General features: G+C 38.9%; 1 protein-coding gene across 5 annotated transcripts in view; it reads left to right on the top strand.

Annotated features, from left to right (window-relative positions):
• The window catches only part of HDAC9 (histone deacetylase 9), a gene marked incomplete at its 3' end in the record, with an annotated part of 428,033 nt that overhangs the window by 192,578 nt on the left and 215,782 nt on the right, over nucleotides 1–19,673 (top strand). For 2 of the 5 annotated variants that reach the window (XM_082043859.1, XM_082043856.1), the window contains exons 2-5: nucleotides 9,460–9,701; nucleotides 10,599–10,746; nucleotides 13,038–13,164; nucleotides 15,202–15,323. In XM_082043859.1, the coding sequence (XP_081899985.1) occupies nucleotides 9,460–9,701; nucleotides 10,599–10,746; nucleotides 13,038–13,164; nucleotides 15,202–15,323 (639 nt within the window). The remainder of the gene's footprint in view (nucleotides 1–9,459; nucleotides 9,702–10,598; nucleotides 10,747–13,037; nucleotides 13,165–15,201; nucleotides 15,324–19,673) is intronic. The other 3 variants (XM_082043855.1, XM_082043858.1, XM_082043857.1) reach the window with 3 other exon arrangements.

The following is a 19,673-nucleotide window of genomic DNA, read 5'->3' as shown; positions in this document are numbered from 1 at the left end:
AGAGAGAGACTTTTTGTGATTACTTACTGCAAATGATTATGGTTTGGATCTATATGATATAAAACCGCAACTGTCTTCACATTAATGAGAAGAAAATACAAGTAAGCATTTTGGAAGGTTGGCATTTTCTTGCTTGTGAGTTCATAATGCTTTTTGTATATTTTATGTAATCTCTTTTACTGGAGTGCCTGCCTTATGTAATGCCTTAGTAATAAAAATGAGGCCATCTGCATGGTATTCAAGGTTGTTCCCTGAAAGACTACGCTGTCTGCAGCACAAAACAGATTAAACCAAGAACTTCAAAACCTTCACAACCCTTTCATCAAGCTGAGAGGGATCTTCCTCAGAAACCCCCCTTTCTTTAGAGCATCCCATTTTCTCTGCTGATTGACGTTGTTAACCATCCACTTTTGGAGCTTGACTGCTGCATAATAATCCCGTCAGATGTATTGCCATTGTTTGTCCATTTTCATATTCTGCCACTCCTAATTCAGTTCTGCAGTCTAAGAAAATCTGCCTTCTTTCCTCTGCATCATCATTGGGACCATATATTTTCCTTTCATTTCCCCTGCCTTAGCCACAGTGTTTTCTCTATGCATGCTGTAATCTCTTCTGCTTCTAGGTATCTGTAAGCCAACAGGTGGGCTTCTGAAAAATGGCAAACCAGTGTTCTAGTATTATTTATTCATTTTATTTCAGTCACTATGCAAATATACTAGGTGTTTTAGGTAAGCAGAGGAGGACAGACTCTTCTGACTATCCTGCAGCCCAAGGCAACATGGTACAAAGGGAAACAGAATGGGAAAAAATGTATAATGCAGACAAATACGTCTTTACTAATAAACATCTTCAATTGTTAGTTTTGCATAGGATATGTAAGAGTTTTATTTCTGAGCCAATGTAGTAAGTACTGTTGTGTTGCGAGTCTCTGACTGGCATCTCATTTAATCCCCCATTAGAAAGATTCTTTAAAAGGTGTTATTATCCTTCTGCTGGATTTTTCCCCTCCTCTGTGGGAGATTCTATTCTGACCTCCCTTTTTCTGTGCTGGGGATCAAACCCATTTTTAGCCCCATGATTGCCAAAAAGCAGCACATTCCATAAATATTTGTTAAAAACACTGGAAAAACAAAAGGTGGTTCTTGATTTTCTGAGTATAATAGAGAGGCTGTGAGCTTATTAAGTTGCATGTATGTTATAGTTTTTGCTATGTAGTAAAAAAGAAAAGAACACCCTAAATATTGTATCATCTTGTGGAGCACATACAGCTACAAAAATTAAAAAAAAAAAAAAAGGCAAACAGAAAAATATAGGAACTAGAAAATTTTATTTTCAATGCATTTTTGGAGTTGGTCATCTTTTTCCCTAACGTACAATGTTGCCAATAGTTCCTTGAAAGGTTTGCACTGTATCTTGCCTTCCAAGGGTTTCTCTTGGAGCACTGGCTTTCACACCCCTGAAATAGCAAAGCTATTTGGAGATAGTTGTTCAGCAAACCTCCACCCACTGTGTAATTTGCCTGAGCACACTGTCCGGTGACACTTCAGCATATACCTGCTGGCATGCTGGAATGGTAGCTGTCTACCTTTGATATTCTCACTTTGGGGAAGAGCTTTTTCCCATCTCCTCTTTCTCTGTGTCATCCACTTGGGATTAGAGTATGGTATCCCTACTGCTGGGAATTATTCAGCAGGTGTAAACTCAACATTGCCCCCAGTGTGCCTGCAGCATTCACAGGTGGAGAAGAGGTGAAAGGAAAGTGAAAACCATGTGTTCTGGATGTATTTGGTACCATTTGTAGCAGCCGCATATTGTCTTGGGTTGAGGCAAAGGCTGTAGGAGGTCTCTAGAAGCCCTCATGGTGCCCTTTCAGTCATCCTTAGGAACCTAGGGGACTTTGTACACTATCTTTTAATGTATAATAATACCGATACAATTAAAAGCATATTGACTTTCTCATGTGTATGTAGCTTCTATTATTATTATAAAGACAGGTGAGAGAAATCTGTTGTGTCATGTCTGCTCTTTGCTTTTTCTTAGCCTTTCAGGATATGATGCAAGAATTACATGTGTATACAAGTGCATACCCACAGGTTTATATCATTCATGCTTTCATTTTAATTAATTTTAAGGCCTTAGTGAAGTGACCAGCAGATAGTGATAAGCTGGCACCTACTGGTTTGAGGACATTGCACCTACTTAGTTCTCTAGCCGCTAAGTGGTGCTGCCACCAAACCAAACCTTCTTCAGTTGTCAGCGTGATCTGGCTGACAGTGGTGTTGACCCATGCATAGAAGATACACAGCCAAAATAATGCTGTTTTACATTCTTCCCTGTTGTTTCTTGTACACACATTCCACGGGGCAAGCACATTATGGTCAAATAGGCTAACCCAGTACCAGGTATCAACAGCATAATTAGCACTGATATATTATCATTATTTAATAGTTTCACCAGTATGTCATAGGCTTTGGAACTGAGAAGAAAGTTACATAGAAATTCTACATTTTTATCTATGTTTACCTTTATCGTTGTCCTCTTTTTATCTTGCCTGTAGCAGTAGTATCTAGAGTTTAGGATCCTTGGATTCCTATCAAAAGGGCATTTTCTGGAAAGTGCCTATATGCTGATGGGTGTAGGGAATGCATGTGTAAGAGTTCTGCTAGCTGAAATATAAATAAAGTAACTAAGAAACCCAAATATAGTTCAGCTTGAATTTCTTGATAGCAGATCTTCCCAGGTTTGAGTTTAAAAGTGTTTCACATTCTGATGTGATTTATTAGGCACATTTGCCTTTATTACTGTGACAGAAGTGGTTGGCCTGATATTTGCATGAACTCTGCCAGGCTCCTAAGTAGAACTCTTGCTTGTGTATTCAGTAGAGAAGAAACGGTGAACACTATAACATTTTAAAACTTCTGGGCTATAACAACTTACATGGCATTTATGTTTGTGTTTATTATGACTGTTTGACTCAAAAGCCTATTTGCAGAGAAAGAATCTGATTTTAGTAAATCAATATAATAAAGCCTTTGATTTTTTTATAAAAGCCAGCTAGCTGTAACTTCAGTGTTGGTATTTCAAGGCCTCTCACGGATATTTTAGAAGTTTGTGGTTGTTTGAGCTTCCTTTCCAGGCCCTGGGGAAATAAGAGAATGGTAAATCAAAGCCCAGATCACTGTTTGCATTTATTTGACTTCTCATTATGACATGTATGCAAACACTTACAAGAAATAGGGAAAAGGTATAATGATGATAAGATCCCTTTTATAAAAGAAAGGGGAATACATTTCTAGTACAATTTATTACACGTCTCCTTAATACCATAAACTCAATTGAGTGCCTCATCAGGTTTGACAGTTCATTTATACTTCTAATTCGGTGACACTACTATTTAAAATTATTACAGACTCTTGAAGGATAATCCAAGAAAATAACTGGAAAGTATTTTCTCTGATCTGAAATGTGTTTTAATTTCTTGTGCTTTTGCATTCCAAGCGAGGAAGTTTTAAAGTACAAATTGCGGTCAAGTACTTAACTGCCTTGAAAGCCATGGTGTTGCTTTTGAAAAAAAACTTCCATTTGTATTTGCTGTCTTCTTTCTGCTTCCTTTGCCTGTGACAACCAAAATCCAGACTAGTGTAATTGTGAGAGTGGAGAAAATTTTATTTTGATTTCAAATATTGGAAAAAAGTTTTGTAAGTGTCATTCTAAATCTGGATGCTTTTGTCCTCATGTTAAAATGAGATGCTCTCAAGGCCATCTTCTTTCACCACTATACTTGTGAGAGAGATTCTGCATCAAGCTTCTCCGGTGGTATAAAGAGCCTTTGCCTATATTGAGGTTAACGGAGGAATGACAGATTATACCAACTGAAAATTGAGGTGTACAAGATTTTACCCAACAGAGCTGGGATGATAAAAGCATCCCATGGGAGATAACCTAAACTTTAGCAGTTTATTGATCATCTGACTTGTACTTCTGATGCCACTAGTTATTCTTAAAGTTTCATCTTCTTGCTCCTGCAGTTTTCTGTGCTCGTCTTGTCGTGGCACAGCTGCCCCAGAAAGCTGTGAGCCACCTCTCCTCTGGGGAGCAGGCTCCACATTAGGACATTTTTCTACAAGTTTGAACACTGAACAATTGCTGTAGTAGTTTGCATGCCAAACTCCATCCGCTTTAGTCATGGCTATTCAAAAACAAGTTGCTTGCCGCATTTCCCGGCGTCCTCACAACAGCCACATTGCTCTGCTGTTAGCTCCTTATTTACTCTGGCAGCGAGACCAAGCGATGCTGCCTGGCCAGGGTGCCAGGCCTGCTCTGAGGTTACAGAGTGAGCAGTGCTCCTGTCATGCTGCTGCTCAGCGCAAAGACACGAAATTTTAGCTCCTTCCCCAGTGCTCCATCTCTGGCTGGCTGCTTGTGTCTTATTGCCTGGCTGGTCCTTTTCTGCCCCATCTCCTGCCAGTTACTTTGTGTCTCACCCGCCTGCCAAAGTTTTCCTCCTACCCTCTGTTCCTTATTCCTGCAACTTTCAGCCTCCTGTGGTGTTTCATTCTTTCAATCTTTTCAGAGATTTTTTTCAATCTATGTTCAAAGACACTGCTGTGGCTTTTCAGGTATTGGTGCTTTTCAAGTCCTGAATGAGGTGGCACATAAATCTGGAGAAGTTGGTTTAAGCTGGAGAATAAATTTAAGTATTATCTTCATTGGATTCAGAGGGATGTCTTCCACTCTTTCCACCATTTAGAGCTTTTCTGTAAATTCTTTAGTATTCTGATTATGTCATGATTGACTGGTGGCTAATCCTGCAAAAAGAAATGTTTTTCACTTTCTTTGAATGAAGAGACCAAATGGAAGCAGCTTCTTTTAGACTAAAATGTGCTAAGCTCTTTCTGGTTTGTTTTCATTTTATGAAAAGCATATGAAAAATATGAAAAGTACTGTATAAATTAATAATAGCTTCAGGTGGGCTGTGTTTTTTGCAGAGCGGAGTTCAAAAGAGTATAAACAATTCTCCTATTCCCTCTTTTCTTTGTAACACTTCACCGAGTTGATGTCTGGAGTAACGTGTGGCCGTTTCTTGGCAGAATAATTCTTCTAGATTTTACTTGCTTTTGCCTGTTTTCAGGAATAGGCTTTTATTGCCTAATACTGAAATTGCTAGTTGGAGGAGCTTGTCATCTGTGTCTTGTCACATGTAATTTTAGTTTAGCATTCCAACTTTTGTAGTTCTCCTTGCTCACTTCATAAACCTTAACTGCTTCTGCAGTAAAAGGCTTCCCTGGATGACCAAGCAGGAGAGAGAGCCTCACCAGCTTCATGTTCCTCTGTCCAGCCTTCCTTACTGTCCCACCCCAACAGCATAACTGAGAAATTCCTTTGGGAAAGGGTCAGCTTGAGTCCCTGCAATCCCGGTAAATTCACGCTGTTCCTCTAATGTAAAAAGAATAAATGTACTGGAGATGTTCAGGTAAGCAAGTCTACCAGAATTCGTCTTCATTGCATCTCAAATAAAGAATGTCAACTGATGGCAGCAACCCTTGTTTAAGTTCCTGCTTTTAAAGATGCCATAAATGTCTGTCAAGGAGAGTAACTGCCAACAAAAAAGAAGATTGTCTCTCTTGGGAGATGATGGTAAGAAAGTGGGTTGTTTTATTTTCTGATATTTTCCTCTAACACTTGTGATTCGGAAGATTTGTGTATTGTAATATATCAGAAATTCAAACTAGCCACTAGGAACAAAGCTTGAAATGCCATCTCTGAGTGAAAGACAGTTTTTCAGTGATTCCTCTTTTAAAGAATAGTTTCAAGAAGCAAAGCCTCAGGGTTAAAACAAACTATTTTAGCTCATTTTATATACACTCCAAGCACCTAAATCTACTGAACAAGCATGCCATTTTACAAGTATCTTATTTTCTTCCCGCCAAACATGAAAAGCACTGTGGGAAGGACCGACTATGGAATATAATTGCTATGGATGTTCTTCTGAGACTATTTTTGTTGTTATGTTTCATGATAAAGGCAATTGAGCTTTTATAGGAAAAATAAATACATATGCCTTTTGCAGTGTGTTGTTGCTGAAAATTAAATATTTTTCTACTCAAATTCTGGCATATTTCCTGGAATCACTGAGCTTTCAGCAATGTTTTTAGTTACTATTCCGTAGCCTACCATTGTATTCACCGCAGCTAACAAGAGCTTGGAGAGTTTGTCTTTAGCTAACCTTAGAGAGGAATCCCAGGCTTGCTCTGTAGCCAGCAGAGCTGTTGGGAAGAATCTGCTCCAGACTGTGGTGAAGAGAGTGCAGGCAGGGTCATGCTACAGCATCACTCTACTGGTGATACTGGAAATCCTGCAAAACAAGGCTCCTTAAAGTGAAGTTAGCCTTTATCAAGCTCTGATTATATTTTCTTTCACTATCCATCCTTTTCTTTCTTTGGCAAATATCTTGATGAATCCTGTCTTTAAAGTTTGTCATCCTACTGCTTCTTGTGATGTTTGGAAGTTGCGAGCACTGATTTGGACATTCCTTTTCTACCTGGAAAATATGTATATTCTTCTGTAGGGTGTGGGGGAACATAAAAAGCCCAGATGAAAATAAATATCCTGCATCACCTTTGCAATTTTGACACTGAAAAATTGTGTTGGGGTGGTGGTGGGGAAGATGCTTCAGCTAAAAGTCAAATCTTTTAAAGACACCGATTCTGATTCTCAGCTCCGTGACACATTTTTCACACTGATGTGGCTCTACAGGGCTGCTTTGTCTCTTTGTTGTCAGCTGGTAACAAGTAAGGAGAGTGTAAATGCCTTGTGGCATTAGGACCACCTAACAGACAGTAGCAAACCATTCAGTTTAATTGCTGATTTTATACTTGATTAGAATAACTTAGTTGATGAGGCTGACTGTTATCCAGCTAACTATTATCTAGTACAGTTTTAAGACAGTAATTACCCTCAAAAGTTAGTATTCGCTATGTCAGCAGCTATTAGTAATGTGGGCGGTAACCTTACTGTTAGCAATATTTATGCCAGGAAATAACTGTGTGTTTTTATTTGTCAGTAAACATTAGTATTTAAATGACATGAAAGATTCTGTATTTAATGAGTTCAAGTCTCTAGAACTACCTTAATGTTTATTAACATTTAAAAAGGAGGCAAAGTTGAACTTAAATAGATATTCTGGTGCTAGATTTATTACTTGAGTGTGTGAAAATTCTTGAAAATGTGTCTCTTGCCAAACTGAGCCTGATTTCAGTTGTACATTTTACTAATAGTGAAAGGAAATTTCCATTGTTAGAAAAATCTGGAGGCCTCCCCTCACGAGAAGTGCTCTGAAAATGCAGAAGTGGGATGCTGATCAGAGACAAGAAGTACCACCAGCCTGCATCACCCTGCAGACCTGCAGGGGTTGATTGGTAGCCAGTATCTGCAGACTGAACTGCAGGGTTCAGTTTGCAAGCACTATTGTGAACCAAACCCTGCAGGGTTCAGTTTGCAAACACCATTGCGAACCAGAGCCTGCAGGGTTTGCCCAGCTCCGGTTACTATTATTGCTCTAAGTAAGGCTTATTATCCTGTCACAGAAGATGTAAGAAAATCCATCTCTCCACTTTAAACATGATAAGCCTTTGTCACCTACAATGCAATTAATGTTAAAAATAGAAGAGTGCCGATGATAAGATTATGACTTGCAGGCAATGAGCCGTTGTCCAAGTACTGGAGACTTATCTGGAGGGGCCAGTCAGCCAACGGGGTTTGCTGTCAGTTTGCTGATTGCCATTTCTCTCCCGAGTTTGATGAAATATTCATGTCTTTGCTCTGCTCTCTGCAAGCACTATTGATTTCTTGTATAAACGCGGCTATATTTAGTCTAGACAAATGGAATGTGGATTGCTGCTGAATAAATGGGATGAAAGGCTGGGGGTTTGCCTGCCCGTTTCTCTTGGTCTGCGGCAATTATTTATAATCAAGAGTAGTTTTTGTAACTTAAAAGTGATTTTTTATAATTTAGTTATCAGTCTCACAACAAAAGTAAGCACTTAGGCACAGTCATTCTGTTGGGATAGGAGGTTAAGAAGGCAAATTATGCTCTGAGGTTTACAGTAATAGTTACTAGGATTTTTTAAAAAAAAGGCCCAGAAAATTGTGTGTTTCCAGAATTTTGAGAAGAAAAGGTTAAGGGTAGTTAAAGAGATGTGGTGCCTTATGTCTTCTTCTTGAAAAACCTTTGGCTAATAGATATTATTGTGCAGTTAGAATTCCCTTCTGTGCATTTGCTGGAGTTTCAACTTCTGCTGCTTCAGCTTTGCTGCTCCTGCTTGCTGGAATATTTCTCTGTTTCATTTTTGTTTTCTCCTTGAAAAAAACACAGCTGTAGCAGAGCAAAAGGAAAAAATACACTTAAAATCTTGTTTTCTAGTCATTTCTGACAGCATGTTTGTTTTCAGCTAGTAATCTTATTTTCCTATGAAAATAGTGGAGCAGTAGGAACATGAGTTGAATGTGTTTGTGTTCCACTGTCCTCTTGTGGATGGAATCAGAACTGCTGAGCTTGAGCAGAGACCCTCTGCTACTATTTATTTTCCTCTTGCAGAAATGTCACTTGCTAGTTTTTTTTCTTTTCAAAGAGATAAAGTTACACTCTGTCTCTTCACTTAGTATGAAAACCATAAGCTTTACAAGTGTTGTGGTGAAAATCAGCAAGTCTTGCTCTCTCTTTCTCTGCTTTTTAGTCTCTTCAATTTAAATCAAGATGTGGAAAAACATAGGATTCTTCATTAACTACTTTAGTGTTTATTTGACAATATATACCACTACTGCAATAAATTAGAATAAACCAAGATCTTTTCATTTTCTTGTAAGATACATATAGTATATTATGTATGTCTAATCAACTCCAAGCACAATGGTCACTTTTCAAAAAGCTGTATTAAAACTTTTAATTTCTGTGTCAAATTATGTTCCTATAATTTTATTACTCCTATGTGTGTTTGCCAGCTGTATTTACACTCAGTAGCTTTGTAGCGTTGGATAGATGTTCATCCCCAGCAAATCTACACACTGGCTTTGGAAAATCTCTTGCAATGCAGTGGGAGATGGAAGTTGTTTTCTTGTTAAGCATTAATAGTGCCTAGGAGGTTCTTGCTAAATATTGCTATGTTAGGCTCTGACATGTCTTTAGCACTGGTTATTTGTTAGTCTGTTTAGCAGAATATTAATCTGCGAGTATTTGTGCAGAGAATGGAAAGAAAGGGAGAAAATATTCTGTAAAATCTCCAGCTAGCAGTAGGAATGTCTGAAGTTTGCATACAGCGTAGATTGCATAAGTATTTTGTTAGGTCTGTCCATTGAAGCAGTCTTTGAGATTAATAGGTCTTTTCCCCAGCAGAAATGATCCCCATTCTCCTTCTCCAGTTATATTTAATAAATATACATTTTGTTGTTTTCCTCCCACAGTGGATGTCAAGTCGGAGGTTCCCGTGGGATTAGAGCCTATCTCACCATTAGACTTGCGAACTGATCTCAGGATGATGGTTCCCATGGTGGACCCAATTATGCGTGAAAAGCAGCTACAGCAGGAACTGCTTCTAATCCAGCAGCAGCAGCAAATTCAGAAACAACTGCTGATTGCCGAGTTTCAGAAGCAGCATGAAAACCTGACCCGCCAGCATCAGGCCCAGCTCCAGGAGCACATAAAGGTAGCAACGTTTTTCATTTATCCCTCACTTTATCTGCGAACTGAATATGCCTAGGCAGACATGAAAAGGGAACACGCCTGAAAGGTTCGCTGTGGCATAGATAGCTTTTGAGTGCTTATTTCTCTGTATTTGGGTGATAAAAGCCTTTTCAAGCAAAACTAGCACCTACCAGCAATTTGCTCACAGCAGACCAAGGCAGTACTATGAGAATCATGAAGCTGCTACATCCACAGAAAATCAAACTACCTATTTTACAGAGCTGTATTTTTCAGCCAGACTTCAATATGGCTGTCTTTTCTGCATGTGCAGTTTTGAGTATATTAAAAGGCTGCATTTTTGGGCTGCTGTTTGAGTTTGTGCCTACAAATCAAATTGATAGGCAAGTGTATAATATTTGCATTTGTAAAATAGGGTGGGCTGCCTCATGTAATGTAAAAATAAAATGATTTATGGGATTACAACCACTGTGGTAGGATTGCTGTAATGGATTTTGACTGGAAATTTATCATCTGGCCTTTGTTTTCATTTTTTCCTTCTGATCTAATTGCCATTATGCTAAGCTTCAGCTTGATGAAGCTGACACATGCAGCGGAGCACAGCAGCCAGAGCTGGGTGATGCACTGGCAAAGAACCCTGTGCAGTTTCCAGGCATTTTTGCCAAAAGAGAAAGAAGTTAAACCAGAGCAGCAGGCTGCTACCTGGCATTAGAGCTCATTTTAGTGGCAGCAATGCACTGTCCCACTTAAAAGGCCAGGGAAAGTTGTTCAAGAGGTGAAAAGGAGTGTAAGCACAAAAGCAAGCACTGATGTTCAGTTATTCAAGGGGGTTGTTTTAGCCAGGACTGACCTAGAAAACAGTGCAAACTGCACTTTCTCATGTCTTTTTGTTATGTGCAAGTTACAACAGGAACTCCTAGCCATTAAACAACAGCAAGAACTCCTCGAAAAAGAGCAGAAACTGGAGCAGCAGAGACAAGAGCAGGAACTGGAGAGGCATCGCCGGGAACAGCTTCCTCCCCTCCGAGGCAAAGAAAGAGGCCGAGAAAGTAAGAGTCGATGTACCATGAATCCTAATAAGAAATTGATCTATTCCCCTTTGCTTTCTCCCAGCTGAATGAGCAACAGGAAATCTGAAGGAAGCCTATTGCTGTGTGAAATGCGCAACTAGAGAAGTAGAGGCTGTACTTGCAGAGAGGCAGAGCCACCTGTCGCACCCACAGAAACCCACTGCTGGTTTGTGTGCAGAGCCGAAGGACTGTAGGAAAGTGTATTTTGACAGATCTGTGTATATGCCTCTCAAGAATCTAGCTCTTTTTATATAACAAAGGAGGGAATCTGAAAGCCTAAAGCTTCACTTGAGAACTCTCTAGAGTTTATTTCCCAATACAGAAAGTGCTACAAAACAGTAAACAATCAAATTACTTGCTGATTAACTAATTTGAGTATTGTTTCAAGACTGAAAATTTAACCAAATACTCAAAATATCTTTGGCTGAGACTTCTGCATACTTTTGCTAGTACTTTCTCAAACTGCCTAATGTTTGTTCTTGATGCCATTTCATGAAGCTCAACGAAGAGCTATATCTAGCTTGTATATAGCATTAAGGCAAATGATGTATATAAAGGATACTGTTGGAATTTGGTGCTCACTAGAGGGAGACAGATACAAATAATTCTTTTTAGTGAGTTTAATTTGAAAATCAGGTAGTTAGAAGCACATTGTGAAAGTATTCAGAATGAAGCTGCCACAAGCAGATATTGTTACTTGTCTTGCTAAATGAACACAAAAAATAACTGACAAAGACTGAAGCAAAGAGCTGTTCATTATGCTTATTGGGATCACAGGCTCCTGCCATTTTTTCTTGGGTGCAAAAATGCATCAGTTCAATGGTTGTAGGTGTACCATATCGTAGACTTTAAAAATTAAGGTGTTCATGGTCCTTCCAGTACTTCAGTGAATGATGAATCCATGAAAGATGGGAAGGTGGCAGAAGCTGCAGGAACAAAAGGTTCCCACAAGTGGTGTGAAAAATCAGCCTCCATATGAACAGTTGGGCTTTATTAACGCTCCCACCAAAGGAAGAGCAGTGATGTGAACTCAGTGGTTCCCTTCTCAGTTTGGCTTGTTGGGTGGCTGTTCAGGATCATAGAATTATAGAATGTCCTGAGTCAGAAGGGACCCATAAGGATTATCGAGTCCAGTTACTGTCCCTGCATAGGATAACCCCAAAATTCACACCGTGTGTCTGATGGCATTGTCCAGGATGTTGCAGCCAGTCAAGCAGCACTTGTGACACCCTGTGTCCAGCCCCAGCGTTTGCTGATGATGATCTACTTAATGAGTAGAGCAGGGAAGGAAGGTGCAGGGACCAGAGTTAGGGCCTGAAGCTGAGGGGCAGTAGAGGTACTTTATGGGAATTGGGTCATAGGGGGACATACCACCTAGCTGTGTGACATGTCAGGGTTGGGTGACCAAATGCTCAGAGTATCAGTATGCCTTAGTGCTGCTGCTTTCAAAGAAATGTTTTTTCTTCCCTTTTTTATCACTGTTCATGGAAAACAGAAAGATTTTTTTTTTAATGAAGAATATTATGACTGTGAGTTAAGAAGCATGTCCTGTACTTGAAGTAGGAACTGGCAGATTAACCTGACACTGACATGCCGTACCTCTTGTGCTGTATTGAGCTAGCCACCAAGAGAAGTCAAAATCCACGGTGTCTTCCTGGTGTTTTGGTCTTTCTGTAGTTTTTGTCTCTTAAGAGTAGAGCTATCAACTAATACTCATGTTTCAGGCTGTGGTCTGTCTCCCAGACGTCACAAGTGCAGGCTCTTAAAGTTACTTAAATAAAAAGGCTCACTGCGAGCTCTCTCTGCCGTGTTCTGCTCATAACCAAACCAGTGTTCAGAGAGTAGTTTCGCTGTGCTGTTACTATTACTTAGTTACTAAAAGAAAAAACATTATTCTCCACAAACTCAAAGTGACCTTTTGTCATTATCTTTTTAGTTCTATCCTTGGTTCTGTACTCGGGAATTATTACGAAATAATTTAAATTCTTTAGATACATCTGGCCCTCGATAAATGGTCTCATCTACTCTTGAAATATTCCTTATGACTTCACTGGGTTTCTGGGTTGTGGCCAACTTCAGTTTTCTACAGACAAGCATTTAATCTGAATGTTATCTCATTTTGACTGATTTCCACCACTATTTTTTATAGTTCACAACACTGTCAGCAACAAGACACAGGCTCTTTTCGTGTGTGTGTTTTGGTCTCTGTTTTCTTTAAAAATGTATTTTTTTAGGTAAAGATAAGGCATGTTTAATTCTATGTGTCCTAGGGGCGGTGGCCAGTACAGAAGTGAAGCAGAAACTTCAAGAGTTCCTGTTGAGTAAATCGGCAACAAAAGACTCTCCAGCAAATGGGAAGAATCATTCCATGAGCCGCCACCCCAAGCTCTGGTACACGTATGTTGAGTATTAAGCTGTTCCTTTGCCTCATCAAAATATCTGCTAAAACTTGCCAAAATGCTGCTTCTTGTGAGTCTGCCTGCAGAACAAGACAAGTTCAACCAAGCAGTTAGCAGAAGGCCAACAGTGTAATATTTCTGGTTGAACTTAAGAGTACTCCGTGTCCAGTAATGAGACCCATACAGAACAAGATGCTGTCAGAAATCTGTATAAACTTTTTATTTCAACTGCTTCATCTCTTGTTGCCATCACAAATTTTACAACTATACCTGTCATTTTTCCAAGTCTCTTCAATTTTTGCAGTTAGTACAACTTTGCATTTCATTTACTTGGATTTTGAATCAATCGCAAAACTTGTTTCTCCTTGAAGAGTTGCTACTTTTTAGTGAAGTTACTTGAATGATGTAAGTAACTCACAATGATTTTGAGAAGGATAGTGGTCATTTAACTGCTTTTGCTTTGATGAATTTTAGTATGCAAAACTGCATATCTTGATATCTCGGCCTTGATAAGAATCTTCTTGGACCATTGAAACAAGTGTTTTTGTTGAGTTCTGTAATGGGCCTATTAACATTTTAAGATTTTACAGTTTTTACAGGTTTTATTCCCTCTTTTTATTTTTTGTACAAATTAATTCCTCTTAATTCCTTATAACAACAGACACATAAACCAGTCCAACAAAATGAGTTCTGGCTGCATTTCTGAAAGATGTAAATGCTATGCTGGAATTGACCTTCAGCAGGACAAACAAATTCATATGGTACACTACAGTTCCATCTAGTTCCTTTTAAAAAGAATTACTGAAGGCCTGCCCTTGGAGTTTCCATTATGAGCTAATCAGAGCATTGTGGTAACATGATGTAATATATAGTTACATTTTTTCTAGTGGAGATAGAATCATTTTGGTTCCAATAGACCTTTAAGATCCAGTCCAGCTGTTAACCTAGCGTTGTCAAGTCCACCTCCAAATCATGTCCCTAAGAACCTCATTTATGCACCTTTTAAACACCTCCAGGGATATATGGTTTTTTTTCCAAGTATTGTGTAAATTTCTCTTGAGTATGTAAGATTTCTGGACTAATAATCTGAGCTTAGTTTAGAGTCTTCAGATGAGTAAGAACAAGGAGCTCTGCAGAGGAATGTCTTCTGCCACACTAGGGAAAGTAGTACGACCTCTCATGGTAGTGCCCCTCTTTGACGAAGACGTATTATTGATTAACCACCCTACACCGCAAGACAGGGAGAGATCCTGTAAAATGCCAAGTAAAATTATGTTTAGATAAACACAAAGTTTGAAAGTTTCCCTCCTTTCCCTCTCAACAGAAAAATCAACCAAACAAAAAAGCTTGTCTCTGGGCCAAGTGATGCAATTTACAGTTTCTGTATTCAGAAAGATCTGCCCACACTATTTCTTTCATCTGGCAGTTGTCAGAAAGCACTCTTCAGCTGGGAGCTTCTCTGCTGACACGAGTACTATGTGCTGCAGAGGGGTGTTCTCACAAAACCTACAAGCTGAACTTAAATGCAACACTTTATCTGCCTTGTCCAGTAAATAGTTTGCATTCTTTTTTTCAACAGGTAATAATAACTAAATATTTCTGGTTAGTTTGATACATGCCTGCCTGCTCTGAAAATCCCCCACATTTTGATAGAATAGGCTGAATCAATGTACATGTATTTGTTTGTAATAAACAAGACTTAAATGGCTTTTGCTGTGCCTCAGCTGCTTCATATTAAAATACAACAATCTGAAATGGTCAGTTCCCCAAACTGGTGACAGATTCTGTCTGTAGGTCAAGATGACTCTTATCCTATGTGACTTTTATAATGAATGCAAAAAGTGTGTTCTTGGGAATCCTGAGGAGTTCTGTAACTTACTGTAAAAGTGACATTGGTTACATGAGCCTGTGGTTTGTGCACACTTTGAGGAACAAGAACATAAACACAGCTGAGACATGTGTACAACATGTGTAGATAGTTACTGCTGGTCACCTCAGCGACTGCTAATTTGTGACCCCTCTGTGTCTGCTGCAGGGCTGCCCACCACACCTCACTGGATCAAAGCTCTCCACCCCTGAGCGGGGCCTCGCCACCCTACAAATACACTTTACCAGGAGCACAGGATGCCAAGGATGATTTTCCACTTCGTAAGACGGGTGAGTTAATGTAGTTTATTCGAGCCCCTTACCCAGCAATGTCCCCACCTTTCATTTTAACCAGGCTGTCCATCAGCAAGGCGAATATCATAATCCACAAAGCCTGTTCACGATGATACTGGGTGGGTAAATTCAAAGATCCTGACTTCATCTTTGAGGTTGGAGTGACCATATGATATCAAGAGTTGGTGTTTCCCAGTGCTCACAGCTGGTGAAAGCTTCAGTCCTGATGAAATTAGTTTCTAAACAGACCATCATTTCATGGATCTTCAGTGGCATTATTTTCTTTGTCTTGATATTACTTCTGGGTTTAATAGTTCTCTCTCTTTTGCATGTTAGATACAGTATCTGTCTTCAGATGATACGCTACCTTTAGACAATGTTTTCCAGAATATTTAGAGGAGAATCCATGGAAAGAGAAGGAATTGGATTACTATTATATTTTGTGCCTTGGTTGGCAAAGGTTGTATGCCTATGTGCACACACACACACACACACATGCACATTTGTGTGAACTTTTTAGACAGAGGAAGGTGTAATATTGTACAAGAAAATGTCCATTTGAACACTGCAGAATGTTTCAAAGGATTTAGCAACTGAATCTTTTGTCTTGAGAGCAGGTGAACTGTAGACTTGACATTTCTGCACCATAAAGAAAGCTAGAAGGATGGTGGTGGAGTCCATGTGGCCGTTGCCTCAGGTCCTTGGTGCAGTGACCGGTATCCAGGAATGCAGGGAAACGCTAAGAGGAGGGAGAAAAAAAAAGAAAAGAAAACATTAGATCGCTTATTGCATGAGTCTGCTGTTGAGTGATATAGTTACATTCAGAGAGAAAGTCTGACCCCCTACTGTGCTAACAGCCTTTGAATGTGATTTAGCCACTGGGAGATTGAAAACTAACTGCAAAACTGGTACTGTTTGAAAATAAGTGGCATTTGGAACCAGTATACATTCAGAAAGAATATCCAGTCTGTGTCTAATACTTTGGGGCAGACTCTCTAAACTCATATTATATCCCCAAATATTTTCAAAGGAATGAAAGCATGGAAAGCAAAATGCTAATTTATTCTAGCTGTATTACTCAATGTGATCTTTGTACAATATGGTGGCATTAAAACAAGATTCTGTAAAATCTTGTTGAGGCTATTCAGGCACAATAAGGCCCTTATGCAGTTCTTCACTGAATACCACTGTTCAACATATATTTTCTGTGACAATAGGCTATATATTTTCATGTTTTTAAACAAAAGGATATACTCTACATCTTCTAAATGCTGTGAATTCTTCTACATGTTTTTGAAGTGCAAGTTTTAATTTTTTTCCGTGTTTATATATCTTAAATGTTATGATTGATATTTATGATGTGTCAGACTGTTGATCTGTAAAACAAAACATTTTCAAACATTGTAACAGTAAAGTTCTCATGCAGCTGCTAATACTTTTATATCTCTGTGGGGGTTTCAAAATATTCCTTAATTCAATTCCCATTGTCTGCATAAGAGGACTATAATATAATTAAATCCAGATGTTTTCTATATGTTATTCCAAATATTTGGGCATGCAATGCATCAGTTCCAAAACTGAACAAAGGACATGATGACTCTCTGAAAAGATATCTACAGAATAAATAGACAAATACTGATATAATCATTAGCATAACCGTTTCTATGACATCTACATAGTGATTCTGATAAGCAAATATAAATGAAGTGTACAACATGTTGTATGTTAGCAAGGGAGTATATTTGATAGCCCTCTGCATCCATGAAAACAGCAACTGTTAAATATCCTGTTTACACATCCAGTCTCTCTGTATACTGGAGTTGTTTAATTCCAGCCTTCAGCAACATGCCTGCAAAGGTTCCGATGATTGTTCATCAGGTTTAGAGTAAAAGCAACAGGAACCAGATCGACACTAGTCAAATGACCCTAAACTGATCTCGGTGGTTATAGGGCCATCCTCCAGGCAGAGGGGACATTGTGGAGCCTGTGTCATCCTCATGGGACCTTACCAGACAAAGATGTCCCATGAACAGTCGTGTATGTGGACAGGCTATGAGCCTGCAGAAATCTGACCTTTGCCATGAGGGGTGAACCTCTTTTCCTTTCCTTTAGGCTATGAACGCTTATTGCCACTGGCTCCTGGTAAACCCTCTGTGGTGCTGAACCTGCATGAAGTCAGCAATTCATATGAAAGTGGACTCGCATTCCTTTCAGTCTTAAGAAAGGAATACCTGTTGTGGGTTTTAATCACAGCTTTGTTTTGCTTCTCAGTTTTATTTTACATATTCGTAGTATGAAATACAGAGATATCTATCTCTTCTACAACTTTAATACAATGGTCTTGGAAGATAATTCTGATTGAATTGGTTACTCTGAGATCAGATGTAATGGGCAGCAAAGCTGAATGATTCTCCTCAGACGTCCTAATGTGATTTTCAGTGCTAAGGGAACACCAAGTGTCACATAGGCATTGTAAATCGTGAATCTTGCTCACTCAGTTTCTTGTTCAGTAATGTATTTAACCTTTGCTTAATTAGTCCTGAAGTGGCATCTCCTTATTAATATTTTTAAAATTGAGAGAGACTATAGTAAAAAGGAAAATGTTCTTTGAAACCTTTACTCTTCCAGTGTCTAGAAATGACGGGATGCATAGATAACTAGGCATCTTGCTCTTTCTGTGTTTACAGTTAGGTACCAGAATTAACATCCCAGTGCAGTGACTGTGGTTACTCAATAACTTTCTTGGCCATCAGGATTCTTGCTTTCTGTACAAGATGCAGCAGAACTTGTCAGCAGTAGGCTTCACACAGCTTAGCTGCACAGAGGATTGGGACTGTCCGAGGGGCTAGAGGCCAGGATATGCAGCTCTTTGCACAGCTGCATTCAGATGCTCTGTGTTGACAGACTTTGAAAAGAGCAGAGCAAGGAGAGCTATGGCTTCACTGGACAGATAAATATACCATCCGGAGAAGTTACACATCTGTAGCCTAAACAGCATAAGCTCGAATTTTAAAAATGCCTACAAGTTTCACCATGGATACCAGTCGTAACTTGTGTTTTCTGCAAAGCACCCAAAAGACTGAGCAGCACATGGCTCATTAACTTTCAATGAGACTAATGCATCTGTATTACCCAGAGAGGTTTGAAAATTCCTCTCTGTTACTGAAAACTTTTGAAATTCATAGTGACTGCTCTAAGAGCTCTGATGGGAGTTGTGCACTTCTCAAGACCTGATTATTTAATATGGGGAACTTTGATTGTTGATTTCCATAATTCTCTGTCTATCTATCTGGCAAAATATTATCTGCTTGATGAGGTTACTCATCAAAAAATGTAGCAAACAAGATGGGTTTGGTAGGGTCAAAGTTAATTTTCAGGAAAGCTGTTTTTTTGTTTGGTTTTGGTGTTTTTTGTTTGTTTGTTGTGTTTTGGGTTTTGTTTGGCTTTTTTTTTTTTTAACCTTGTCAAAATAAATGCAGAAATTCTGGCAAATGTCCATAACAGTTTCATTTTCTTCAGTTTGTAACAGTACATTTTCTATGTGCAAGTGTTGATGCAAACCAGCAAAAGCCAGCAAATTCCAATAAATGTTAGCTCTCTAACCAAAGCTGCAGGCTTTGGTATAGATGGAATTTCTGTATTTTGCTTCGTGTTTTGGTTTTTGTTGGAAGAAATTCCTGGGGACATCATCATATCAACTATAAACTGTTTTTTTCTTTCCTGAGTTTAGCATAATCATGGCAGAATGGGAACATCAATCAGTATTTCTATTTATTTTGGTTTTATGCCAGTTGAATCTTTCCTTGCTGATGAATTGTAAGCTTACAACTTGCATTTTGCTTAGGAACCTGAAGATCACTCAAGATTAGTACTATTTGAGATGTTTGTAGCTCGCTGGAAGCATTCTCAATGGAAATATAGCATGGGTTATTTTAAATAGCAAACAGTGCAAGGTTCTTGGTTGGGGGGGGGAAATGATGTGACTTCATACAGGAAAAAAGAGGAGATGAAGGATTGTTTAATATTGTGATGAGAGAGAGGAAGAAGGCTGTGCTGCACAGTCATGAAGATCACTTTGAAAAACCGTATTTAAGTTAACCTGATTAGGCAGTAAAATAACAGCATAGCTCTTACATAATGAGAGTGAAAGATTCCTGAATGAGAACTCAGCTAATGCAATTTTTTTAAAAAAGAAATTAATTAGAATCTTTCATTACCATTATTCTTTCTGCACTTAGAGACTCAGTAATTTATTGGAGCAGTTGAAACTGAGAAGTAAAACATTTCGTGTGTGAAAGTATTTTCCCTTTCCCTTTTATGCCACCAAATTCCCTTTCTGTTTGCATT

This window comes from Streptopelia decaocto (genome assembly GCF_964273445.1).
Source record: "Streptopelia decaocto genome assembly, chromosome: 2".
Classification (NCBI taxonomy): domain Eukaryota; kingdom Metazoa; phylum Chordata; class Aves; order Columbiformes; family Columbidae; genus Streptopelia; species Streptopelia decaocto.
This window is presented reverse-complemented; position numbering and strand designations above follow the sequence as displayed.